The sequence below is a fragment of the Salvia hispanica genome, chromosome 3 (genome assembly GCF_029641045.1).
Source record: "Salvia hispanica isolate PSC_SH4W2 chromosome 3, Shi_PSC_v1, whole genome shotgun sequence".
Lineage (NCBI taxonomy): Eukaryota > Viridiplantae > Streptophyta > Magnoliopsida > Lamiales > Lamiaceae > Salvia > Salvia hispanica.
The window spans coordinates 25,439,847-25,466,779 of NC_142694.1; the positions used below are offsets into that span (position 1 = coordinate 25,439,847).

General features: G+C 38.0%; 5 protein-coding genes across 7 annotated transcripts; 2 read left to right on the top strand and 3 right to left on the bottom strand.

The window, feature by feature from the left end:
* The first annotated feature begins 684 nt into the window (after window positions 1-684).
* Window positions 685-5,768, top strand: LOC125215079 (uncharacterized). The gene is made up of 5 exons (XM_048116387.2): window positions 685-1,000; window positions 1,524-3,232; window positions 3,904-4,096; window positions 5,037-5,399; window positions 5,492-5,768. The coding sequence occupies exons 2-4, from the start codon at window positions 1,662-1,664 to the stop codon at window positions 5,247-5,249; spliced, it is 1,977 nt and encodes a 658-aa protein (XP_047972344.1). The 5' UTR covers window positions 685-1,000; window positions 1,524-1,661; the 3' UTR covers window positions 5,250-5,399; window positions 5,492-5,768.
* A 2,471-nt stretch (window positions 5,769-8,239) lies between these two features.
* On the top strand, window positions 8,240-9,645 carry LOC125210838 (transcription factor SRM1-like). The gene is made up of 2 exons (XM_048110442.2): window positions 8,240-8,867; window positions 8,956-9,645. The coding sequence occupies exons 1-2, from the start codon at window positions 8,446-8,448 to the stop codon at window positions 9,449-9,451; spliced, it is 918 nt and encodes a 305-aa protein (XP_047966399.1). The 5' UTR covers window positions 8,240-8,445; the 3' UTR covers window positions 9,452-9,645.
* A 203-nt stretch (window positions 9,646-9,848) lies between these two features.
* Window positions 9,849-12,694, bottom strand: LOC125210837 (uncharacterized). Its single transcript, XM_048110441.2, has 2 exons — window positions 12,554-12,694; window positions 9,849-12,305 (listed from the first exon to the last, which is right to left on the bottom strand). Exon 2 carries the CDS (start codon window positions 12,301-12,303, stop codon window positions 10,069-10,071), a length of 2,235 nt encoding a protein of 744 aa, XP_047966398.1. The 5' UTR covers window positions 12,304-12,305; window positions 12,554-12,694; the 3' UTR covers window positions 9,849-10,068.
* A 753-nt stretch (window positions 12,695-13,447) lies between these two features.
* LOC125213318 (uncharacterized) lies at window positions 13,448-19,879 on the bottom strand. Of its 3 annotated transcripts, none has more exons than XM_048113792.2 (9): window positions 19,604-19,879; window positions 18,425-18,598; window positions 17,497-17,887; window positions 16,663-16,883; window positions 16,204-16,272; window positions 16,011-16,067; window positions 15,755-15,807; window positions 15,585-15,660; window positions 13,448-14,718 (listed from the first exon to the last, which is right to left on the bottom strand). In XM_048113792.2, the coding sequence occupies exons 1-9, from the start codon at window positions 19,642-19,644 to the stop codon at window positions 13,773-13,775; spliced, it is 2,028 nt and encodes a 675-aa protein (XP_047969749.1). In that variant the 5' UTR covers window positions 19,645-19,879; the 3' UTR covers window positions 13,448-13,772. The 3 variants fall into 3 exon arrangements, with proteins under 3 accessions (XP_047969749.1, XP_047969752.1, XP_047969748.1); XM_048113795.2 differs by having other exon boundaries at window positions 16,663-16,940; window positions 17,497-17,594; window positions 19,604-19,878; XM_048113791.2 differs by having other exon boundaries at window positions 16,663-16,940; window positions 19,604-19,878.
* Window positions 19,880-23,972: 4,093 nt separating this feature from the next.
* LOC125212069 (inosine-5'-monophosphate dehydrogenase-like) lies at window positions 23,973-26,703 on the bottom strand. The gene is made up of 4 exons (XM_048112107.2): window positions 25,649-26,703; window positions 25,367-25,546; window positions 24,664-24,921; window positions 23,973-24,589 (listed from the first exon to the last, which is right to left on the bottom strand). The coding sequence occupies exons 1-4, from the start codon at window positions 26,654-26,656 to the stop codon at window positions 24,518-24,520; spliced, it is 1,518 nt and encodes a 505-aa protein (XP_047968064.1). The 5' UTR covers window positions 26,657-26,703; the 3' UTR covers window positions 23,973-24,517.
* Between the last annotated feature and the right edge of the window lie 230 nt (window positions 26,704-26,933).

A 26,933-nucleotide genomic window follows, 5' to 3' on the forward strand; every position in this document is an offset into this window, starting at 1 on the left:
TCGCCGACCCGCGAGTGGGCGTCGTTTATATCCGTTAAAATTGATTTTTTTTTAAATCAGAAAAAAATTCAAAAATTAAAAAAATATATATAAAAAAATTCTAAAAATTATACTAGCCGTTTATAGACGTTTTTTTCAAATTTGTAATTTTTTTTCAATTTTTTTAAAGCCTCCAATCACTTCTATAAATACCAAATCATTCCCACAAATTATCCACCATAAAAAAAACTCTCTATTCTCACTCAAATTTTTTTAATGGTGTGTTTTTTTTTATGATTTTAATTATGTATTTTTAATTTTTTAGGCTTTTAAATTGTAATTTTTATTTTATTTAATGAAGTGTGTTTTTATTAATTGAATTTGTTGGAATTAAAAAAAATGAAATTGAATGAATAGTTAAGGGATGAGATGGTTAAGAGATGGAGGGATGCAAGTGTTGTCTTTTAGTTAAGAGATGGAGTGAAAAGTACAGTGAGGCTCATGAATAGTGAAGAGATGAGACGGTTAAGAGACGGATAAGAGACAGGGATGCGGATGGCCTAATCGGGGACGGAAGGAGTATTGTTCTATACAATTATACAGAAAAAATATTATAGATTCTATAAAAAAAAGGTTAATTTTACGGTAACGTCTAATAGTATTTGTATTTGTTTAATTATTGGTAATTTTTTATGAATTCCCCTCTTTGTGTCTTAAAAATTACTACTACCAAGAAGAAGAGGGGGCGAGATAGAAGGCCAAAATCTGAGCAACGCAGCTAAATAAGCTGGAATTTGTATCCATTTCAAGTCGGCTGCGCTTTCAGAAACGCACAGAAGCAGGGCACTCTCTTATTCCAAGTTAAAGATAAAATCAGCGCTAATAATTCCAACCCACATTTTCTCGTTCGTTTTTTAGCAAATCCCACAACAAGAAGACAGTTTTTCTTTTCGAATCTCTCCTTTTTTGGCAGATCCGAGCTGCTTCTGCATTTCAGCTTCTGGGTTTCTGCACAATTCAGGTAGTAATTGTGGAATAAAGGAACCCCTTTTATTTACATTCCGCACAATTCGAATCCCTCTCTCTCTCTTATTTTATTTTACAATGAATTGTTCTTCGGTATACATATTGCATTTGCTGAGCCCTTGATGTTTTCGTTGTTTAATTAAACAGTAATTTGTAGACAAGGCATTGTGAGCTCTGTTGAATTCGCCAAGGATGCATTTTTGTGGGAAAACGGTAGTTAAAGTCAAAATTTTAATAATGTTTTGTTGGAATTCAAGAGTGTCAAATCCTGGCTAGATTGTCAGTCAACGAATGTCAGAAAACATTGAATTTTTTCAGCTATTCTTCATCTAAAAGTGAAGATATTGTACCTTGAGCTGGCATCACAGCTTGTAGTGAATTGTGTTAATCTGTTCATTTAGAATCTAGATAATATGAGACATGATTTCATGTTTTTTACTGTACCCTCAAGTTTTACTTGTGTTCATGCCCGTGTTCTGCTACTGCCCATTTAACTAAGTTTGGAAACATCTGTGTAGGTTCTGTTGGTGCACAGTTTGGAGTGCAGATTCTGTGCTATTTCCTTATTGGCAGCTACCGTCACTTTCCTTTTCTTTGTGGAAAGGGGATGTGGAGTTTATATGATTGGTGTCTAGTGTTTTTTTAGTGATCTTGAGATGAGCCGGTCACCATCATTTTCTCTGAAGTCAGAGCCTGCACCAGAAGTTGACGAAAAATCTTTGCAGCAATGGGTGGCTGCATTTTGCATCATCAGGTTTGATCTTGAGCAGGGTCAGCTAATTGAGGAGTGTTATCCTCCTGGCTGTCTTACCCAAAGTGAGGAGCTTGAAGTCTCTTTTAATTCTTTCCCGGATTCAGTTTCACAGCATCATAATCGCTCAAGTATCCATGATTGTATATTCTTTTTCCGCACAAAGAGAGCGAGAAACCTTCAAGCTTCGAGTGTAGCATCTACAGAGATCGTTGAAGTAGTAGATAATAAAATATCTCCCCAGAAGCCAATAGGTAAGAACCACATCAGCTATAACTCCCGATTCTTGTATGGCTTTGTGTTTAATAGACAGAGACATGATGAGAGACTAAAGCGTGGAGGTGAGCAAAAATCTGTGGTTATTCTTTCTTACAGTCCATACACGAGTGTGTTTAGACCTTTATTACAAATTATGGGGCCATTGTACTTTGACATTGGAAGCAAGGCACTTAATTACATTGCTGCTTATGTATCGAAGTGGCCAACACCTGTGCCTGGTCAACTAATGGAACTTCCTATTGGGAATGCATCACTAAAAGTGAATCTGCCACCTTCTCATTGTTTGACTTCAAATAGTGGACTTTTCGAGGACTCTGCTTCCTCACTTGCTCCTCTTCTCCCCTCAAATCTATCAGTTCCTCAGGGCCTATTTCACGACTCAGATCTTTTTGGTACATTTCGTGGACTCTTACTGCAACTTTGGAAGCTGTGGGAACTTCTACTTTTGGGGGAACCCATCTTAATAATAGCACCAACACCTCCCCAGTGTTCTGAAGCTGTTTCTGGTCTAGTTAGCTTGGTTGCCCCACTTCTTTTGAGTGTTGATTTCAGACCCTACTTTACCATTCATGACCCAGAATTTGCCAGTTTGAACTCTCTTCCTCAGGGTTCCTCTTTTCCTCCAATGATTCTAGGTGTGACAAACCTTTTCTTCTTAAAGGCACTGCGTAATATGCCTCACATAATTTCAGTTGGAAATCCCGCTTCAAATTCTAGTCGCCATCCTTTTGGTTCTAAGACAGCTGCAGGAACTCCGCCTGGTCAAAATGTTTCTTTGAAGAGGTTTACCCCTGCAAACTTCTTGAATGCTGTGAAGCTGAAGAGAGATGGTCCTCTGTGTCTAATGACAGAGCACAAAGAAGCTGTATGGACGAATTATGCTGGAGTGACAAAGCCAGATACATCTATCCTGAACAGACTTATTGATGCTGGACTGTCTCCCAGGGTTGAGGAGTCGATGTCGGTTGTCAACAATGATATACTACGTCGCCATTTTTTGGAGTTGACGACTAACTTCTTGGCTCCTTTTGGTCCATATTTTAGACCAAGTACACCTTCAGAAACATCGTCCCCATTTGCCGATCCCCCTCCTTTACCCACATTCAATGCTGAGGAGTTCTTGGAGAGTTTGTCTGCAAGAGGTCCTGGAAAGTTTTTGTTGAAACGGATGAAGTCAAATTGGCTGGATCTTTACAGGTATTGCTTAGTTCTTCCACTCAAATCACTTGTTTCAGTTAATGCCTTTTCTCTTGGCAACCTGCACATCAGTCCATTGACTGTTCTAAAATCATCTATAGAATAGAAAGTGTAAGCTACCAAAATTTAAACTCCATAACTGTTTATTTTGTCCACTGTTCTGTTATTATGCACCTTCCTATGCACTATTCCCAACTAGCATAGCTGAGGCATCTTCTATCTGTTGGTACTTATCTATTGTCTGACTTAAGAAGTTTCCACAATGCCTTCTTGGCCCTGGTCATGCCTATAGATGCAAGCTCTGTTGCCATAAAAGTTTAGCTACTAATGCTGCAATGATCTGTACTCTTTTGAAACAAATAAACAATATGTGGATTCTTCACAAATGATTCTCTGTCAAGGGACTTTCTTAAGTCGCTTCTTGCATTTGCAAATACCTGTTATTTTTGGACTACCTTGGTAATGAATTTTCTGCTGTCCTGTTACGTTCATCATATCTCCTTTTCTCTACTTTTCCCATTCTATCTTGTGGGGTTAGCTTATAGTTGCATTGACTTCCAGATGTTATATTCCTAACTGAATATTCTAGGTTATTGAGTGATCTAACTTAGTTCGCTAACACTCTTTTGTTGATATTTCCTAAAGAAACTGATATGTTCTGATTAATGCAGGCAGTTTCTAAAAGGGTATAATTTTCTCCCTTGGTTCCGAAGAAAACGTGCTGTTGCTGAGCAAGAACAATATAAATTGTGGAGGCAAGCTAGAGTCAAGACCAATATACATCAGTTAATAAGTAAAATGTCAGAGTTGGAAACTGTTGATTCCTTCAATGCAATTGAGAGGCACCTTTATGGAGAAATGCAGGCAAGTTCTTTTTAAATGTGTATTCTTATAAATTAATTTGTGCAGTATTTCATGGCAGTAGTGATTTAGTGAAATGCATGTGGTGTGATTAGTTCAAAAACACAGAAATATCTATTCAATGAATTGCTCCTTGCTTCTCCTTATTCTTCAGTTGATTCAACTCTATTTATGTGGATAAGATCTAGTGTTATGGTCTGACATCCTATATAATATCTATACATTTATATGTACATAATGGACTTGGATTCCTTCTGCTCAAACAGTCACAAGAAAAATGCTGATTATCATGGATAAGTTTTATTGCCTCAATGATTCTATATGCATCTTTGTATGAACTATAAAAGATAACGAGGATCTTACACGAACATGATTTTTTCTCTTTCTGCAAAGGAGAATGTTTAATGTTTTATGTTTATATGTGGATTCTATGGACTCTCATAGCAACTCAGATATAATGGATGTCAAGTCCTTGCTAGTCAGTTGTGGAGTTGTACACTGTTGGGACCCTGCTTTATGGGCTCGGGTGTTAAACTTCCCTAAGCATTATATCCTGTGTAACTTTCGAAATTTAGGCATAGTACACGACCTTGAAGAATATCATGACAAAAAGTCACATACTTCACAAACTTAAGATAGTTAATTCCTTCTTGATTTGCAAGTTGAGATGTTGCAAGATTAATCAGTTTTCTAATCAGCTCCCCCTTTGCTCAACAACTCCTCTCTTAGTTTATAGAGTAAAATTTGTACGTGATAACAGCCTACGGGTTATTAGCCTGATGGTTTTCACACAAGGAAGCCCAGATTGCATCTTTAATCATTCATAGCTGCAGCTTTTATCTTATCAACACAAGTTTTACTGTTATCAGTGGCAGTTGTTTGTTTGTATGTCATCAGTCTGTGTGTCTATGTGCTCCATTAACTGAAATTATTTCCATGGCAGTATGGAAGAGAAAATGAAGATTCAGAAGCAGTCTGTAACAAGTTAAAGAAAGATCTACAAATAGTTTTCAATATGCTACCCAAAGACATGCAGCAGCTTCTGATTATGAACCCAGATAGGGCATCTCTTCTACAAGAAACCCATGAGAACTCTGGGCTTCCTGAACATACTCATCCATCAGACGGTGTTTTGTCCTCCGTGTCATCAAGATGACACGCAATCCATAGTCCCAAGTCTCATAATGCCACTTTATCTGTGCTTGACCCAGTTTACATGCAGAATGTTGGATGTGCAATTCACAAATCTAAAATCTTATACCTCGCTCTGTTACTGGTATTGCGCAAATTATTGACGCTCTGTTCGGTAAGCTACTTCTAAAACTAGTCCCTTTAATACACTCAAAGCACCAGTTATTGGATATCTTTCATTTTTTGATTCCCTTATGAATTTTTCAGATGAGACTGAGGCAAAAATCTCAAGAAATACTGTTCAAGGCCACAAAATTCTGAAAAAGAGCTGGTTTTAACAGGTTAGATGATGAGAGAAAGAACTTTGTGAATTCATATGTCTGATTATTAGCTCCAGTCTCGATTGGATGTTATATGGATTCTTATTCTACCCAGTCTCCCATTGTGATTCTAATGTACCTTTGAGGTTTGAGATCTAATTTACTCCTGGAGTAGGGTTTATTTAGGCTATGACATGGACTAAGCTGCAAATTCAAAGAGATCAGCAGTAAGAGTAGATATCCATTTTTGCCTGCTTGTTTATCCTAACAATTGAGATTTGAAAACTTAATTTGGCATTATCAATCAATATTATGCATATAAACTTGTAAAGATAAGGAAACATATAAAATGTTCGAGGTTGCACTTTGTAAATGTCATGTTATTGTTGGTCGTAACAGAGATTTGAAAACTTAATTTGGCATTATCAATCAATATTATGCATATAAACTTGTAAAGATAAGGAAACATATAAAATGTTCGAGGTTGCACTTTGTAAATGTCATGTTATTGTTGGTCGTAACAGAGATTTGACTATACACATAGTATGTAACATTAACCATTATTTTATATGCATTCCCTTGTTCTTCACTATTTAATTTCAATGAATTTTCCTGTTGAGAGTTTCATTTACACTACCTTATGACTCATGGGTAGCCCTATAGATACCAAGATTAATTTAGCAATAAGTTCGTAAAAGACTGAATAATAAGACCAAGAGACTTGTAAGATAGGAACAAACGATGTTAGAAATTTAGCCTACTTTCAAGCTTGCATGATCTCATCATCATATATCTGGAGCCTATCAACAACCTCTCCAAGTCTTGTGTTTGTTATTAGAAGCAGATATTTATTCAGACTCTCCTTAATTGATGCATGAGGTCTATCAGGGTAGCCATTTCTGGTTTATTTTCTTGTCTTGTCTTGTCTATGTGTATGCCGTTTGATTATGGTGTTACTCCCCCATCCATTTCCTGCCAGTGATAGTTTTAGTAGTTATTACATGTTTTCTATTTGCCTATGCCATGTTTCTTGTGTAATTTTCCTTGCAAGATCACCCTTGTATTCCTATCGTTCTCTGCAATCCCTGCAGATTGTCCTAGTATTCCTTTCGTGTCTGTGCAGTCGATGATCCTAACAGAGTTAGGTTTAGGATTAGGAGTCGTCCTTGAGAGTCGGTCGTCAGTACTTAGTAGTTTATAAATAGCTCTTCAATGGAAGAGCAATGTGTCTTCAATGTTGATTTAGGATGGTTTTACGGTAGGCCTCAGCTGAGGATTTCTTCTCAGTTCTCTGGAATGGCTGCGGAAATTTCAAGTTGAATGGAGAAAGTAATGTCTAATATTGGTAGACTAGGTTCATGTTTAATTTTCTTATTTCTATATATGATGCTTTGTGTTTTCTTCCTACTTTTGTTGTGAAATTAGTTTATTTTCTTTATCCAAGTACTACTTGATTAATAATAGTGGTGAAATATTCTTGAAATTTTATTTTGACCAATTGTCATTGAGTTTGCTATTCTCCTTGAATTTTTATATTTAAAATTTTGATTGAACTTACCAACTACTGAAAAATCTTGAAACTTCTTTCCACTAAAAAGAAAAGTTTAAATCTAGACTGTTAAAAGTTTTCTCACAAGAGGATATGAAATCGATATGGTGGATTTTGTACTTTATTCTATTCCGAGTATTAAAATATTTTTACAACAAAGTTGGAAGCCCAAACTGCGGCTGCTTGTTCCTTTGTTGAGAGGGACACACACAAACAACCAACAATAACTCTTCGACTTTAATTGAGGGCAGAAATTATGAAAATAAATTAAATATATTTACCATTATTCTAAGAAATCTTATTGAGAGAAATTTCTTCTTGTATATATCATCCGGTATTAATAATTCCAAATTCCAACATACCCTTACAACGTAGTATTACAAATTACAATTAAAGTGAAGTTTTTGTTAATTTAGGTAGATTACAAAAACCAGAAAATGAATTAATCTTAAAAGTAGAAACTTTTCATTAGTAATCCACACCACTAGTATCTAACACCTCTCTCTCTCTGGTGGAACACACGCGCATTGGATAGGCGCGTCAAACTCCAAATCATTGTGACCCTCATCAATCATTGCAGTTCTATGTGGCCTCCAATACGAGTGGTTGAACTAAAAAAAATAGAAACATTTATAGCACAGATTTTAATGTACAATAGGTAAAGTAAATTAGAAAAATTGATAAAATAGGAAAAATAAAAGTAAAAATGAGTAAAGTAAAAGAGAAGAATAAAGAAAATAATGAAAGTAGAATTAGTGGATTATGAGGTCTATGTCCTAAAATAGAAAAATTCAAAAGTTTTTAATTTTAAAGAATGGCTCAAAATAAAAATAGTTGCTAATTTTAAAAAACGGAGGGAGTATTTACTACTCCTACATTTTGTTTAATATTTTCACTCTCCAATGTTATTTAAGTGAGTAAATTGTCTTGTTTATTTTTTATATGAGTTTACTACTACATGTTTTAATGGGCATGAGATTCTTATTTGGAAATAGATAAAGTATATGACTGCAGTCTCTTCTAGAGAGCCATCAAATGAAATTAGCAATAGAGAATTACTACTAGTCTACTAGTAAATATTAAAAGAAAGTATAGAAGAAACATAGATTAGCAGTAGAAATGCAATGATTTTGTAATGTATATGACAAAGGTACCCATCCCTTTGAGCCTCACTAGTCACAGGTGGTCCTCCTCTTCCATTAATTAAATTCATTGCTACCCACCATTCTTATCCTGCACCCACTCTTATTCCTCCACCTCTCCTTATCCCTGCAACTCCCACTCTTCAACTATTCTTCAGCTCTCAACATACACATACATAAACACACATACATATATATACACACACACAAATGTCGGGAACGAGTAGAGGTTGGTCGGGGGCCGGGTGGAGCAGGGAAGAGGAAAAGGCGTTCGAGAATGGCATTGCGATGCACTGGAAGGAGGAATGCAGGGAGCAGAGCTGGACCAAGATTGCTTCTATGGTCCCCACTAAAAGCATTTTAGAATTGAAGCATCACTACCTGCTTCTGATTGAAGATGTTGCTGCCATTGAAGCTGGGAATGTGCCATTGCCTGATTACAATCCCACCACTGCAGCAGTTTCATCTTCATTAACATCCACCACTACTTATAAGGACCCCTTTCATCACAACGAAAAGCCCTTTTCGAACTCTAGCTTCTCCCCAGTCGAGCCGCCCAAGGGTGGTGGAGGCTCCAGCCGTTCCGACCAAGAACGGCGCAAGGGTATTCCATGGACCGAAGAAGAGCACAGGTACTTTTCCAATAATGTATTATACCAGAAATCAGTAAAAAGTTAAAATAAATAAACTTACACCGACCTTATTTGTTGGATGCTGCAGGCTATTTTTACTGGGATTGGACAAGTTTGGGAAGGGGGATTGGAGGAGCATTTCAAGAAACTTTGTGATTTCAAGAACTCCAACACAAGTGGCAAGCCATGCTCAGAAGTATTTCATCCGTTTGAACTCCATGAACAGGGACCGGAGGAGGTCCAGCATCCACGACATCACCAGCGTCAGTGGCGGCGACAACCCATCATCAGCCAACCTGCCGCCACCGCTTATAACCGGCCAACACGCCCATCCGCCACCACCAGCCATAATGAAGCCTCATCAGAGGCCAAACATGCATGGATTAGGCATGTACGGTGGAACGCCAGTGGGGCAGCCAGTGGCTGTTCCTCCCGGCCGTCAAATGGCATCTGCAGTCGGCACTCCCGTAATGATGCCAACCGGGCATCACCACCACATCCACCAACACCCTCACCACCACCCACCTTATGCTCTTCCGGTCGGCTGTCCCATGCCGCCTCCTCCACCACCACCCATGAATTAATGGCTAAGAAAAACTAAACAACTGTTCTGGCCTAACTTGTAGAGCACAATTTTGCCCCAGTTGCTTAAAAAAGCATACGAGGCCAGAGAGAATCTAACAGTAGAGGCTCTTACAAAAGGGGAAAGTGTACGTAGAAAAATGTTTTTTCCACATTCTTTTTATATGTAAATAACAGATCTTCCTTGCCTTAGTAATTGCAAAATCCAGGAAACTGATGTTAGATTGAAGAGAGTGTCGTTTAAAAGGATCTTTATTCATCCCACTGTTTTTATAACCCATATAATGTGACGATAAACAGAGATTCATATTATAGACTCAACAGATAAATATATGAAATATCTCAAGAACCATAAATAAAAGTGCAATGCTCTATAGTAATTTGAAGAAAAATAAAGAATTGAGAACAAAAAAGACACATAATTAACTCTCTCAGCTCTTACAAAATTGCTTCATATGCAAAATAAGAAGTTTCTGTTACCGTATGAAATGACAACAATCACAGTTGTAGGAAGATGTAAGAGAAGCTGCTTCCACAATCATGGCCGTGTAAACATCGGACAGCCTGGAGCCCCCAAGACCCTCAATCTCCCCCAACCAATAATAACATAATTGTAAGCCTAAACTGCAGTTTTCTTGCTCCTGAAGTTCTCTTTTAGAGATGCAAACTTTTTCTTACAGTGATTGACTGTTTTCCCAGGCACTGCTGCAGCAATGCGCTCCCATCTCTGGTTAGTGTCTTTCGGGAAAGTTTTCAGCGCTTGGACCAATGCTTTCTCCTGGACATCAGACCATATGTCTGCATCGGAACTAGATGATACGTCGTTAACATTAGCTTCACTGTCAGCTGAGACCTTGGTAGCTTCCTCCTTCTGACTGGATGAGTCCTTCGAGTCCTCAGTGCCTCTGTCTGCCACATTGTTGCTCCTGAAACTGTCCTTCATCGCAGTAATTTTCTTCTTACATTGCGCCACAGTTTTCCCAGGAACTGCAGCTGCGACTCGTTCCCAGCGCTGGTTAGTATCCTTTGGGAAGGTTTTGAGAGCTTGAACCAAAGCTCTTTCCTGAACAACGGACCATGAATCTTGGTCTGCACCTGAAGACACTCCATTTGCAGCAGTGCTGTCTTCAGAGCTCAGGGTGTTTACACTATGATCTGAAGACACTGGCAAATTATCAGGAGCCGAAGATTGACTCTCATCAATGTTAATGGGTGTGCCCTTAACCTCCTCCCTAGTTGTGAGAGGAGATACTATCGTGGGCGTAGGCTTCCTTTTCTCAAGGAAGGAGTCAAATGCCTTAGCAGAATCTGGCTTCTGAAGAAGTACTGTTTTTGTAGCCTTGAGAATCTCTTCCACAGACCTCCCGGTACCAATATATTCTGAAATCACTTCCCACCTTCGAGAAGTTCCTTTAGGAAATTTCAACATTCCCTTTCTTAAAAGATCAATCTCTTCTTTAGTCCAAGGCTTTTCCTTTTTCTCATAGCTGCTATAAGCAACCTGCCCATTCACAGGTACAGAGCCATTCGGCTTTGGATTTTTCTCAACTTCCTTCACATCTTTCAATTTCTGATCAGAGTTGAGACACTCGGCTAGAAGATTTGCACTCTCAACCGCTTCCTTTCCATCCATCCGATCGCAGAGACTTTTGAGCTGATCTTTATCAAAAGATGAGCAAAGACTTTCAATGTCATCATCAGTAAGACCAAACAAACGCTGGGATAAAATAGGTGCTGCAAGTGTTCGAAGACGGGTCTTTTCTTTGCGAAGGAGCTTCTTTTCTTTCTCCTTGATTTTTTTCTGATTTGAAGCAGCTTCAGCAGCCCTTTTCTCCTCCTCCTCTTTCCGTTTCTTCTCCTCTTCAACAATTCTAGCTGCTTCTTCCTCCTGCATTTTCTTGGCCAAGATCTTGGCCTCCTTCTTCCTTACTTTCTCAGCTTTCAGTTCATCTTTTCTTCTCAAAATTCTTGGGTCCCGTTTGTAGGCATTATCAACAAGCGTGCGTATACGCGCATATTCTTCTTTCCTTGCCTTCTCAGAGAGTTTTGCATTTTGCCTTTCCATCCACCTTTTGTGATCACGGGACTCAGCTTGCTCGAGATCAAACTCATCAGCATGCGGAAACTCCCTCCAGCTCTTGAATGAATACCAAAAATCATAGAAGCTGTCCACTTCTTTGATTGTGGTTTTATCATCTCCCAAAGGTGGGACAGCCTGGTTAACAGACCAGCGTCCATTTCTTAAGAAGGCGGGTCCATAAACCTTGAAGAAATCCTGAGGTGCACAATCACCAGGAATTTCATCATCAAACTCATCTGTGGAGTCATAGATTCTTCTCCTGACTGGGTCAATCAACACCTCATACGCTTCCTGAATGCCCTTGAAAAGACTCTCTATCTCATCCTTCTTTGCCTGCTTCGCATCTTCTGTTTTCTCGAGGAGCAAAAGAGCAGCCTGCTTGTCAGGATGATGTCTCAGGGCAGCCTCACGATAACTTTTCCTTATCTGATCTTCAGTAGCCAAATACCTCAAATGACTCAACCCCAACAAAGCATAATGATCTTGCTGCTTTGGATCACTGCCAGGTTTCTTCTTTCCTTTACTGCTGTAAGGATCCGATGACTGTACATAAACAGACTCTTTCTCTTCGGAAACCGTCTTGCCATCATCTTTGTCATCCACCTCCACAAAGTGGCCTGATAGCTTAAGAGCAGCATCATGGAAGGCATGTCCCGCTGGTTCTCGATGCACCTTGATTGGAAGGCTATTGGAGCAAACTATAATTGGCTCACCATCCACAATCTCTTCAGAGTAGGTAATCAAAAGCATGCCTTTCCCAGAATTCATATCCATCACTATTCACACAAAATATATATCAAGAATAAGCTACGGACTCATTTAACTACCAAAAATCAATTTAAACATATAGCAGAAAAAAAATACTACTACAAAACATAAATACATGACGTAATGAATCAAAGCAGCAAGTTCGAGTTAAAGCATTCAGCTTAGTTCGACTATTGGACGCCTCAAAAGAGGACTCGTAAACAAGAAATGCATAATCCTCTGTGGAGAAAATTAGAGAGGTAGAGACAAAACATACATGCGTTAATCAAAAATCTGCAAGGAGCGCTACAAGCATGAAGTATTCCGCCGCCGCTTTCGCCGGAGTAAGGATGGGAGGAGGGCTAGGGTTTCTGTAATTGCTATGCAACGAGGCAAAGCAAACAGAAATGAAAGAGGTTTAGAACAAGAGGACAATGGCTCTTATAAATTGAGACTCTTATTGGGCCGAATTCAATGGGCCTTACTGATTTTTTGTTGCTCATGTTACTATATTTTAGGTTTTGATTGTTGTACGGTTGTACCCATATTTTACTTTGTATAGACACAAACAATTAAAGATTATATACTACTATCTCTGTCCATAAAAAAAAATCTTAACAAAATTTAAAATTTAAAATTGATAAAATAAGAGAATAAAACAGAAAAAAAGGGTTGTTAGACAAAAATGGGATCCACCTTATTTACTATAAATAGATAATGATTAACTTTGGTAGATGACCCAAAATAAAAAGAAAATATAATATTTTTATGAACATTTTGTGACGAATTAAGATGCATCTTAAACTCTGAGTTCAGTTGAAAAGATAGATAGTAAATAACTTGAGAGTTGTATCTGGTTTCGAGGGATTCTTGAGTAGACTATCAAGTTTTGGAAGTTAGACGTTGGATTATTATTTACCATGCTTTCATAGAAATAGAAGTCTAACAAGATTCAAGTTTAAACTTGGGTGTTTAGCTAGTTTTAGTTCGGTAATTATTTGAGTATTTTTAATAATCGTAAATTATAGTTGCCTTTTATAGTAGCAATTAAAGAGAGGGTTTTGATCTTTGATTCACTGACCAAAGGATTAATGAGACGAAGATAAAATATATCCCCATCATATTATCATCGAACACACAAATAGTATAGACTGTATAGTAACAACATAAATTGCACAACTTGAACATCATCTAATGAAAATTCGGAGCTTTAAAGTTACATACATGAGACAACACACTTGACATGATAGTACACAAACTAGAGGTGCTTGCTGATAGGTCCACACCAAACCCAGTCCCTAACTCCTCTAATCCCAGAAAAAAAGTTTGAGAAGAAAAAAAGTAGACAAGGGTATACTGAAGACCTAAGATGGCTTCACATTTCTCTCACAACACCACCAACCACTCCTAAAACTAGTCTCTCTCTATGTATTTACATAGGTTGACCATCGAACATTTCATACAGAAATCGCTTCGAAAAACCAGCTCTCACCTGTTCATTTGCCTGTTTTCACCTGCAGATCTTTTCTCTTCCCCTTGACAGATTTAGGCCTCTGCATCTGTTTTGAGGGCGGGCCCACCAGCAGCAGACGCGACATCACGTAGGACAAGAGCTCCTCGCAGTGAGAGAACGTGAAGTCCAGGTGCGCGTACTCAAACTCACTGAAGGAAACCTCCACTCCTGCATCCTTCATCAACTTGTAGTGGTTCCTCACCATGGATGGCTTGATCACCCTGTCCTTCCTCCCGGCCACGAGATCGACGGGGATATCGATCAAGCTGTAGTACTCCCCCAGGTCCAACGGCTCTGGGGAACCATACACCTCCATATTCGCAGCGGGACTGCCATAGTCGAACATTGCAAACTTCTTGGAGCGCTTCATCTGCGCCAGATGCAGTGCCACCCGGAAGGCGACGCCTGGCATGTCGTTCATATTGTAGTGTGGTAGACCTAAAACCCCTACCCAGTTTGAGCTGTCCCCACCCACGACGTAACTCATGAGTGTCTGTACCAGTCCCCCGACGGCAGGTAAGTTGTGGAAGTCGCGAGCCAACTTATTTAGCAGCATACGGAAAAACCTAGTGGGAATGTAGAAGGCTGGCAAGATAGGTGCTAATAGAGGAGCAAGCAGAAAAAACAGGAACTCCGATACTGTGAATACAACTGTAGAATCATGGTGAAAGCCAGCTGGTGAGAGTAGGATCATTCTGGACAGTCTATGGGGCTTTTCCTCTATCCGACGAGTTATAGCATATATCAGAATGGCAGCTCCTCCTAGGCTGTGACAAATTGCACAAAGCTTGTAAGGTTGATCGTTGTTACTTTCTTCCTCGGGATCAGATTGGTTAGACTTCAATTCAGAAATCTTAATGTCGTGTATCTTCTCTACCATTGCTGGTATATCTTGAGTCCCATGCTCATTAATCGAGTAATTCCAATATCTGCACAAATTTAGTTTAATCAGGAGTGTTATAGAATATGGTTTAATCAGGAGTGTTATAGAATATGTAACCTGATAAGGACAACCCTCCAAAAAGGGTATGAGACATAATAAACTCTGAAGCTTTCCATAATGGGAAAGTATACAAGTATACAATTTGAATGGTAGTACTCTAGTAATATTCTTTTATGATGGAAACAGAAAAAGAAAAAGCATATTTCAATATGGGATACCAACTTCAATCAGTGGTAAACATAACTAATGGGCGCTACTTATTAGTGTTTTTCCACGAGACACAGTTGTTCTCTTTTTTATTTTTGCCTTCACAACTTAGTTTGGTACGAACAAATGCAACATATGAAGTACCTACAATGATTATACTTCCATATGCAGGTACTCTTAGATCTTAAAGCTATTCGAGGCAGAATGGTGCCTAATTTGTGGGATTGGAGAATGGGAACCACACAAATCCATGTTCCATGCCAGTAGGTTCCTTCCGAACCAAATCCTAGCATCAGCAAGGAGATTTCAACTTGCAAAATTTTTTTGGCTCTTTCCACCTAGATATATTTATTAAGAGTTTAAACAAAAGTAACAACCACTTCAACTGAGTAACCCCTGCCCTCATAAACATTGAATTGAACTGCCCACATTGGAAGACTGGATATAGAAGGAGTAATGCAGATACAATATGGAATTAAAGTGAATTGGCAAAGACCATCTACCGGAAATAGAACAATCTTTATTACCCAGATACTGCTGGAGCTTATCACAAACTTACTCTATGTGATTATCTGATCAATAAATTGTGACCAGTCCCTTTTTTTATCATTATTAATTAGTGTGCCACAAATAGGTAGCACTTACTGCCGTGATGAGATATTCTTGTCAATATGTTCTCTTGAAACCAATCCCCGTAAATTTCCAAGAAAAACATCATAACCTGCATATAAGAGGGGGCAAAATCACTATCAAGGATTATGCTTGCACTAGATATGTTCAAGAACCGGGTTTGGCTATTGGTATATTATACGAACCTTGATCATAGGCTGCAAAAGCAGGAGAACCGACAACACCATTTGACACCCAACTGTAAATTTATCTACTAGTGTCAGAATATGGGTAAAGGATGATAAAATTATTTGAAGGATAAAAAATTAACATGAGCACGATTATCAAATGCACAACACATTACTATATAAGATGTGCAAAATAATTAGAAGACTTTACAGGTCAAAACAAGTATTGTTCACTATAAAATACCACCCTGATTGATCTATATCAAAAACTTACCCCATAGATGAATCTAATATTCCATGCTGCAGATAGACAACTTTTCGTGAATCTCTCCTGCATTAAGTTTACAAACATCAAATTGCAATTTTTAATTTCCTTTCTCGGAGTGGAACAGCAAACTGCTTCTGATATAAATCGCAATAAAACAAAAAGTGAACTAGACAACTGATCATGTGTTTTGCTCACAAACCTTGGAATTCTTTCCAGAAGAAGTACATAGCCATCAGTTGTAACTACACGGATAGCTTCATAAGGATACCTAAAACATAAAAAGAAAAAAGAACTCTTAGATAGATAAGAATTATTTTGCCCTTCAACGCTGATAACTTGAACCCTAACAAAAAAATATACGGATTAACATATAGTTTTCACAAGGAGCAGTGACGACTTTTGAAAACTAGAGAAGATAGAACATAGGGCAGGGGAAGGGGGTTTGATCTGAAGTGGCAAACCACCAAAAGTTCAAGATCCATATGGAAAAAACTACACAGCATGACCTCAATGCACATGCACTTATTTCTAACATAAATGATAAAACGTTCAGCATATCCCTACGAAACTGGAGCCTCAACACACAACACCATTTAGATTGTTCATATGGGAGAGGAAATGACCACAGAAAAGATAACATTAGGTCATGTTCTCATACCCAAGCTCCGTTATGACATCTTGACATGTCCTGGCATCTGTATTGAGGTTGAAAGATGATTTCCTTTCTGAAGGAGCTGGATCCTTATCTGACAGAACAGTAGTGGGGCAAGAAGAGACAAAATCCTCAGAAGGAATGTCGTTTTGAAAACTGAGTTTGGATAAGAACCACCGGCATACACTTCCCAAGGTATCTGCTGGAGATAGAATGCTATGGGCCACCTTGTGAACATAATCAAATGCAGATTCTATAGAAAACTCAATTGCTAGGTGGAGATCCTAAAAATAAACAAGATATTAATGTGGCATACTTTTTGTAATGTAATTGCAATCAAGATATAGTACAGTAAACTCAGGGTCCCACAATAAGAAATGTATCATGTTACCATTTTTTGTTATCGTTTCTGATGTCAAGCACATATTACACCCTATGAGGTTGAGGAACTAACAAGAAAAGGATGAGATATAAATTTATGTATGTCAATCAGTTGGCCCTCTTATATCACATTTTCGTTAAGTTCTAGTTAATTAATCAATGGGTTGAGAGCCAGCCAGATAATAAAAAGAAGAGGAACAGATGTACATATGTAATTCAGTCAAGCAACCTTATATTTCACATTCCTGTTGAGTTGTAGATAATAGACAAGCATCACGGGATTTAATCAAGGAAAGGCAGTTTAAGAACAGAAATCACAACATCAATGCTCAAAATAGAGACTGTTTAGTATACCACTTTGGGTATTGTATACCAGGAACTCAAGAAACTGAAAACAACTGTGGCAACGTTCCATCATCATCTTGGGAAAAGATTATGCAAATGAGCATTGTAACATACCTCAACGACGCCATGTCTGCGATCAGTGGCCCGTTGAACAAAATGATCCTTTAGACTTTGCAGTCTTCTAGGAGATTGTGCAACTGAAGGATTGTTTCCTGAACTCCTCGGGGCATTAGAAGAAGGCAAAGCTGAATTAATGATATATAGTGGCAGGGCAAAAAGTAATTTCACGGGAAACAAAGCCCATGAGATTATACATCCTATCCACCATATCCAACTTCTATTCTGTTTCGTAAAACTACTTTCTCGTGAGAATCGGGAACTTTGTGACAGAGGAGACGGAGGATAAATATCACAATCTTCTCCATCGGATGAATAATCAACACTTGAGGACGTGTCAGAATCAACAGAAAATTCATGAATGAATTGATTGAAAGACGATACGCCACTGCACACATTCAAATCATTGTTCATGTCAAGCAAGGATTATTTACAAAAATTCATCTAGTGACAGACAAGGGTGGGTACCAAGTTTCCAACTCAGACATAAGTGATATTTATTGTCCGTGTCGAGTAAAATTTGAAATTCCTTATATTAAATTTCAAAAGATGCACCAAAATGCAATCCCAACAAAGATACACGAAAATCTCGAACTAAGCAGGTTTGTGCTTAATTTTGAAATATGTCAGCCCCATACATTTAAAATGAGTGGAAAAATTATGCAGAATGCAGTCACATCACTATCTTAGTACATTAGCTGAAAAGGAATATCCTTCATTTCAATCATCTATTCAGACTTTGACTGCACATTCAGGACTATCAGCAGAAGAACATATATGATGTTATCATCTTCAGGGCAATGCTGAACATAATAATGAATAAATCTGCTAAATTTGAAAGACATTAGACATAAAAGCTGGATAATCATTCAGAGTAACTACTGCAGTTCATTAATGATTTTATATTGAAAGAAATGAAACTTACTTTTCCATCCAACGAGGAAGTCGAGGTCCACGGAAAGTTGGCCTAAGCTCCCAACCATGAATGCCTTCAAGAATGGAAGCCTTCCCAGGCAAAATAGACAATAAAAGTGCTGACACTCCATTTATCAGTCTTACAATATTGTGCAGAGATTCATAGGTGAACGTCTTTACCGACCTAAAAATTATATCAACAAGTAAAAGAATTAAAAAGTGTAACATCTCTCAGGTGTAAAGGATAACAAATGGCGAAGTAAAGAATCATCATAAAATGTATGAAAGCTTTAGAATCACTTCAACACTCTCTAGATGGTACTTGCTGACATATTGTAAATCTTGTAAAGCGGGAAGAGGTACAGAACAACCAAATTCACTTATTCAATAGTTTGTGGTCTGGAACTCGTTCACAAAGAAACCGAAGATATATCATACTTCATGTACTAGTATGAAGGATTTTCTGGAAGTAACGTGCTGCAATAATGTCGTTATGCATGCCCTACTGCACAAATACCCCACTTGATAAAATCACAAATTTGTCCTGAACGCATATGCATAGAACTTATAGATACCTTTACATACTTCGTATTTCATCAGGTGATACTTAAAGACTTCGTATTTCCACATACTCCGAAAATAAAAGGCATCTACTTAATCGGACATTTCATTATCCTCACATTCACGTCTAACCATTCTCTGCCGCCAGTGAACATAAAATAGCTCCATTTCGATATTCGGATGTGCATATACTGCCTCAACTCAATATTAAGAACAAACAAACAGAGTTTGGTTTCCAGTAATGCAATCCAATTAGCTAATCCCCCCCAAAAAAAAAAAAAATTTTAAATTAAAAAAAAATAAAAATCCAACTCTTTTAACAAACAAGACTAGTTCATGTTAATTTGGCCACATAATCCTGCACAAGCAGCTCCTGATCCGTTATGTAAATCTGACTCAATTACTACTAACTCTGTCTTCATAGACATCCCTCCAAAAGCCAGCTAATTACCGTATATGCTCAAATTACCACAAATCAAATCTAATGATAATCAACATAATTCTACAAACATAAACAAATTAATCATATTCATGGGCGAAACCCAGCCCCAAATTAATCATACAAATAACGATTTTAAAAATCAGTAGGGCGCGTGAAACGAGGGAAAAAGGGGGAAATACGACTCACTCTTTTGTTACAGCTAGAACAGTGTCAACAGCCCTTTGCATCGCAATCGGTAATCTGCTCCTATTTTTAGTTTAATTTTTCAAATTTTTAAGAAATTCCCAAAAATAGGCGAGGAGTGATACGAAATCAAAGAAGAGATGGAGAGAAATGTGGAAGGAGAATAGGGATTGACAAAAGGGAGAGAATCAAAATGAGGTGTGTGCAACTGCAAACGCAACGACGTCGATTCTTGTCGTCTGGATAAAGGCTGCAGAAGCCATGATTATACACGCGACAAATAAACTGTAACTTTTTGATACGTGGTGTTGCTGCGTTTTTCTTGTTTTATTTTCCGATGACGTGTCCCTTACGTGGACGTTTACCCGATTTTATCCAAATAAATTTATTCAGTATGAAAGATTTCAGAAAATGTACTGTATTCTGTTTGAAAGGCGGTTTGCCCATTATTACATCATTTAATAGGTTCAAACTTTCAAAATTTATTGTGCACTGTCATCAAAAAAATATTGCCTCCGTCCAAAATATATTGTTAGACACAGATTATAATCCACGAGTTTTAATACTCACTTTTTTCCGTTTCAAACTAGTACTTTGCTCAATGCTCACTATTCCATTTTCAACCATTCAAAGCTACTTGCATTATTCAATTTTGATAAAAAAACTTTATTTTAATCTACTTTATTCTTCTTTTTCTGATACTTTATTCTTTTTCATAATTTTTTTTTTTACTTTTTCCACTTAACCTTCAAATAGTAATTTTCCTAAATATTGTGCTAAAAAAATGTATGAACTTGTATGAAATGGAGAGAATACAAAATTGATAAAATATAGATGAATAAAAAAATGTTAAAATAATATTTATTAGTGAAAAATGAGATTTCTCTCATTTGAAATTTTTTATAAAAATAGATACAAACTTATTTTGTATTCGGGCCAAAAATGGATATACAGTACTACAAAACTTATTTTGTGGACAAAAATAGTATGTTAGGCAAACCGGGCCCAGATTTCGGCGCATTTTATCATTCAATGATTCAACTAATAATTTTATTTTGTTTCGGATAATCAGGTTTGGCGTAATTCATAATATACTAATTTGTCCTCAAAATCATATAAGTTCAGTATAAAATAGATCTAAGGGCTCGTTTGATAGTGTTTACGGCATTTCCTCAAGTTCTTAGATTAATGTTCATCCCATGTATTTACATAAGTAATCCTTATTAGTAGGGTGTTTGGTAGAACTCCATTATTAGTTATTACAATGTGTGGTAGGCATATTACATTGTGAAGACATGGTTGCCCCCACTTTTTGAAATGAAAAGTCACCCTAACCCTCCTCCATCCTTGCTCCTCTGCATCTTGGCGTGCAGAATTTCTGATGTCGCGCCATCTCCACCTCACTTACTCCAAATGGACATTCTTATTGCCCATTGCAGACTGTATCTTTGACCGTGCGGCCTCGCCCCTCTCCTTGCTCTGGCACACTATATACACCGTTGCTCCACTTCAGAAAACGAAAAAACAAGGCATGTGAGATTTGTATGATATGGCAGTGGAGAATGGAAGATATATTGCAAGAAAGTCGAACCGTTCAGCTAGGCCCTCTGCAGTTGCATAGCCAATGCCAGAATTCGCCCCCGTCACAACGCAATTCTTCCCTTCGATTCGTGCTTGCATGTCTTCTGATTTGAAATTCTTTGAATGCTCCCTTACAATTCACGCACACACATGTTTGATTATGTGAAGGTGAAGACAAGTTAGATTGTATGATTTTGTTTACCAAAAAGAATAAAGCCTACTTTGTCTACATGAAACAAAACAACATTGATAAAGAATTTCAACACACACACAAAACTTAGATAAGCAGAACAATGATGCTTTCTACTGTCAACAAGTTTGGTCAATAATTCATTTACTAACAAGAGCTAAGTTGATCAATTTTGACATAACACCACCCAAATTTAGCAATGCTCCAAATAAAGATTTGACAGAGAATTTAAAACTACACACAAATCAGGAGTAGAACAATGATGCTTTCAAACAGTCAACAAGTTTGATCATCGAACATTGACTAACAAGAGTAAAGTTGATTCATTTTGACACAACACAGCTCAAAATCAGAAATATCCCAAATCAAGATTTCACAAAGAGATCTCACACACAACTTAGATGGAGCAGCAATGATCAATTTCAAACAGTCACAAGTTTGATCATTAGAACATTTACTAACAAGAGTAAAATTGGTTAATTTTGACATAACAAGCTCAATTTCAGCAACTTTGTCTTCATAAAGCAAAATCAAGTTTGATCATGAATTCATTCACTAAAAAGGACCAAAAGTTATATAATTTCTAACATAAACACAGCTCAATTTCAGCAATATGAGTCAACTTAGTCTCCACAAAATAAATCAAGGTTTGACAAACAAATAACCGCAGCTAAAATATTCCTAAATATCCAGAGCAGAATACACAACCCCCAGAAAAGATTAGTTTTTTTACAAAATTAGGAAAATGGGACTCACAAAAAACCCTTTTTGGTAAAATTCTGATATCCATAAACCCCAAATGCTACTGATCTCCATGTCTGCAATCACAGCACCAAAACGACAATGTATCAAAGCCAAAAGAAAAGGAAGCTAAAATTTTCTACTTTTTTCCCTTTACCTAGAGAAGAAACATGGCGACTGATGAAATTGAAGTACGAATTTGAATGTGAATTGAAAAATCGGATTTTCCCATGAATTGGAGTGGACAAAGAAATGCTAGCATGCATCACTGTTAGACAACGAAAATTAGGAGGGCAAATTGGGCATATAGCTCCACGAAACGAAAGCGGAGATGTAGAGAAAATATAATGCCTCAAGATTTGTGAGATAGTGAAATGCAAGGATCGGCGAATCTAGTCTCAAACTCCGCGAGATCCAGGTATTTTGTGCCGGGTCCGCCGAGAAAATCGCTCTCTACCAAACTGTGGAGAAGAGGAGATAACTCAAGATATAGAGGGCTTTTGCGTGCCTGTATGGGATTTTACGCCCTACCAAACGAGCCCTTAAAATATAGACTAAAGTTCCTTTTTGGTCCTTAACAAATTGCGATTTTACGAATTTGGTCCAAAACATTAACTTTTGAATTATTCGGTCCCTCACAAATTAAAACGGGTCACATTTGGTCCGAATTTAACGGAACCGTTAAAATTTAACGGTCAACGGGTTTTAATTACATTTTGACCGGATTAAGAGGTAATATTAGAATTTTAATTTTTGTCAAAAAAAATTAAATTTTATTCGATTTTTTTTTAAAAGAACATCTTGTCTTTCTTTTAAAAATGCTTTTTTTTTTGTTTTTTTTTTACTCGAGAAAAAATATACTCCATCTCTAGCAAAATTGTAGGAACCACAACAAATTGCCCAAAACTAGTCTAAAACGCAACATATAAAATTAAACCGAAATTAATAATCAAAGATGAAAGATCCAACAAATTTTCAATTCATAAAATTCAATTGCTCAACAATCAAGCAATAGTATAAAAAATGAAGTCAGTAGTTTCAATCCGCGCAACACCTTTGGACCCCATCGCCGCCGCCGGATCTCTGGCAGCGCTAGCGGCGGCACCTCCCCCGTGCTGGTGGCCGGAATCTTCGTGGCCGGTGGGAGGGTGGTAGTACATCCGCGCTGTTTGGGGGCAGTGAGAGTGGAATCTGCAAGCCATAATTTTGCCCTAATTTCTCTCTCTCTAGAATAGAATTTTGCCCTAATTTTTTCTTCCTCTTCGAGAATTTCAGCGAGAAAGGTTGGAACTTGAGGAAACGGGATTGTGATTTTTGAGAATCAAAACACGTCCCAGCCCATGAAATGTAGAAATCTTGTGTTTGATTTTTGTTAAATGATTTTAAGTTCTGGTAATTTATTTTTGTAATAAAAATTAATAACTTAAAATTCTTAAGTTTTGGGTTAATTAGATATTAGACATTAATAAAAATATATTTATTAACTTAATCCGGTCAAAATGTAATTAAAACCCGTTGACCGTTAAATTTTAACGGTTCCGTTAAATTCGGACCATATGTGACCCGTTTTAATTTGTGAGAGACCAAATAATTCAAAAGATAATGTTTTAGACCAAAATCGTAAAATCACAATATGTTAAGGACCAAAAAGAGACTTTAGTCTAAAATATAAGATACGAGGAAATGAGCACATTACCGAAGTTCTGAAAAAAAAATTATGCACGAGTTTGCTGTATTTGGATTCTCAACACAATCGTTTTCAAGTCGAAATTTTATAAGCTGCAAATTGTCTTTATAATCTTTCATCAGGTTCGCAAGTTGATGTCCTACGTCGAGCAAACAATATTAAAGCCCAACATATAATAAATATATAGTCCATGAAATAAAGTATACTTCGTGGGACTAAATCAAAAGTAGAAATGAACATTTTTACTCTTAAAGCGCAGAAGGTATTATTACCTACTCAAATAAAAAAAATGAGCCAAATATTGGTACTTGACAATTGACATGAACTTGAGAAATTGACACAAAAATAATGAGTTTTGACGCTCTAACGAACTTCCCGAAAGTGGTGTGCAGCAGTGACAACTCCTCGATATGTGTCGTTATATGATGCAGCTTGAGTTGTTATGGTACCTTCTCCGACTTGTGAGGAACGTTGCTTCCCGGATTGTCTAAACTGGTTAATTGCTGGAGAGCCAGTGCCTTGATGGTTCACAGGCTCATCCCCACCATCACCCTTTGTTAAAAAGAAAGATGTCCTTTCTTATACTTTTGCCTCCATTCTTGCACGAGCACATAGATAACAAAAGGAGTTGAAAACCAAGGGATGTGATGCTTTATTGAAAAAGTATGTAAGTTCTGGATAAACCATCTTCGAAAGGAGCAGATAAAGAGATGGTAATTTAAAAGGATTTCTTCTCATAAGAGACCAAACCATGGATCCCGCCTTCAAATTGCGCTGCCCCAGTTCTAACCTGTACAAGTAAAACATATAATTGTGTTTGACATCACTCATTTTCCATATTCACAAAAATGAATATATGCGAACCTCTAGCCTTAGCACACCGGATCGCAGGAGGTCACTAGTGGACTGTAGGGAGGTGGCACCGAGATCCTGGAATCCCTGTTTCACAGCTTGCATTGTGTAGGGTATGAACTTCAACACAGACCCTTTATCAGCCACTGCTCCAACTACACCTTGTGCTATTTTCAGCTTTGCTGTATCACCCAAGTATCGGGCATCACTACCTTTTGTCATTGCTTCAAGGGATCCCATACCTCTGTACTTTTTCACTCGCCAACCACCCTTGACACAAATGATAATGTAACCTCCAATTAATGGCAAATTACAATGATTTATCATCCAGATTATTAAGTACTAACAAGTGTTCCTAAATATCATGTTGATATTTTGTTAAGCCTAACATTCCCTAAAGATAGATACAAACTGAATCACAAAGAAGCAAGATAAAGATTAGATCAAGGGAATGCAAAGCTTGCAGGGACGACATGTAGCTGATAAGTAAGCCTTCTCGTGGCCTAATATTACGACCTAATATCTTTGTTCACTTAAACCTTTGAGAAACATAATTTTACATAATGTATAGGACATGTATCAACATATGCGAAAACACTGTATATGATAAATATATGAATAGGCACGATGCTTTGCACCTTGAATCAAAATTGGAACTTCACAACAGATTTTGTAATTTGAAGTTAAATAAGTAACTTTAAAGTACTAGCTTTACCTGATATTCATAAGTACCAGGAGCTTCATTACTTCCAGCTAAAAAGCCACCCATCATCACAGTTGATGCCCCTAAGGCCAAAGCTTTCACAATGTGACCCGAGTTTGATATTCCACCATCCGCAATCACAGGCACCGAACTCTCAGCCGCAATTGATGCAACCTTATAAACTGCTGTTGCCTGAGAATTCAAACCAACAATTCACTTCACAAATTAAGGAATGCCAGATTCTGATAACACTAGTAATCAGATTAACAATAACACAAAGCTATTATGAAATACCTGCCCACGTCCAACCGCACATACTTCTTGGGTGGTGCAAATGGAACCTGACCCCATACCAACTCTAAGTCCATCCACCCCTGCCTGAATCAAGTTCTGCGCCTGATACGCTGTCACTACATTCCCACCAATCACATCCAGCTCCGGATAATTGTTCTTGACATGCTTAATCATCTCAATCTGATAGACTGAATTTCCCTGAGAGCTATCAAGAACCACCACATTCACCCCTGCCTTCACTAAATGCTCCAACCTCATTTTATCCGAATCTCGAGTCCCTATCGCAGCGCCCACCAAGAAACTCCCATCCGGCGCCAGTGACGGCAGCCCCAGCTTCGGAAACCCCTCAATCATCTCCACATCTTCACTACTAACTAAGTTAATAATTTCCTCTACCCCTTCCCCATTATCCCTCACCAATGGCACAAATTCGGCCCTATCCTTGGCTAGATATCCAGCAACATCCTCAAAACTATAACTAGACGGGAGAGTAGTCGACGACATGGTCATATACTCAGAAACCCTAACTTCCTTATCATCCAATTTATCCCAATCCGATTTCTTCACAAACCCTAAAAATTTCGAACTCTCGCTCCCTACATCGGTCACGAAAATGCAGGGAGCGGAGCAGAAATCATCCGCGGATGAAATTGAATCCGAAGGGGACTTGATTACAATCTCATGAGAGAAAGGTATTTTATGTGATTTAGCGCGGAGAATGAGTGAGGCTTGATCGACAGTGGGGGTGTTATAGTGTACGATACCGATGCCGCCGAGGGAAGCCATGGCGGTGGCCATGGAGGATCCGGTGACTGTGTCCATCGGAGAGGAGACGCAGGGTATAGCTAGGGCGACGCGGCGGCTGAGCTTGGTGGAGAGAGAAACGGCGTCGGTGGGGAAGTCGATGTAGTGAGGGAGGAAGATGACGTCGTCGTATGTGTAGGAGTATCCCTGGTTGAACAACTTTGTGGCCGGAAATCCATCGTCGATTAGCGAAGCACCGTCCATCTCCGTCGGTAAAGGTGGTGGATGTTCTGTATAGCCTTCATGCAATCCCACTATCTGCCAACATCAAAACTGAAACTGGGCCTCCCCATCCGGGCCGTCATGTAATAGGGGCCCAGCAAAAAATTTCCGTGATTGCTATTACAGATACTCCCTCCGTCGTCAAGAGTCTCATTCATATGAGGCATGAGTTTGAAGAAATGTTAAGAAAATAGGTGGAAAATGTTAGTGGAATAAGAGTCTCACTTATATATATTAGTTTAAAATGAAATGTGAGTGG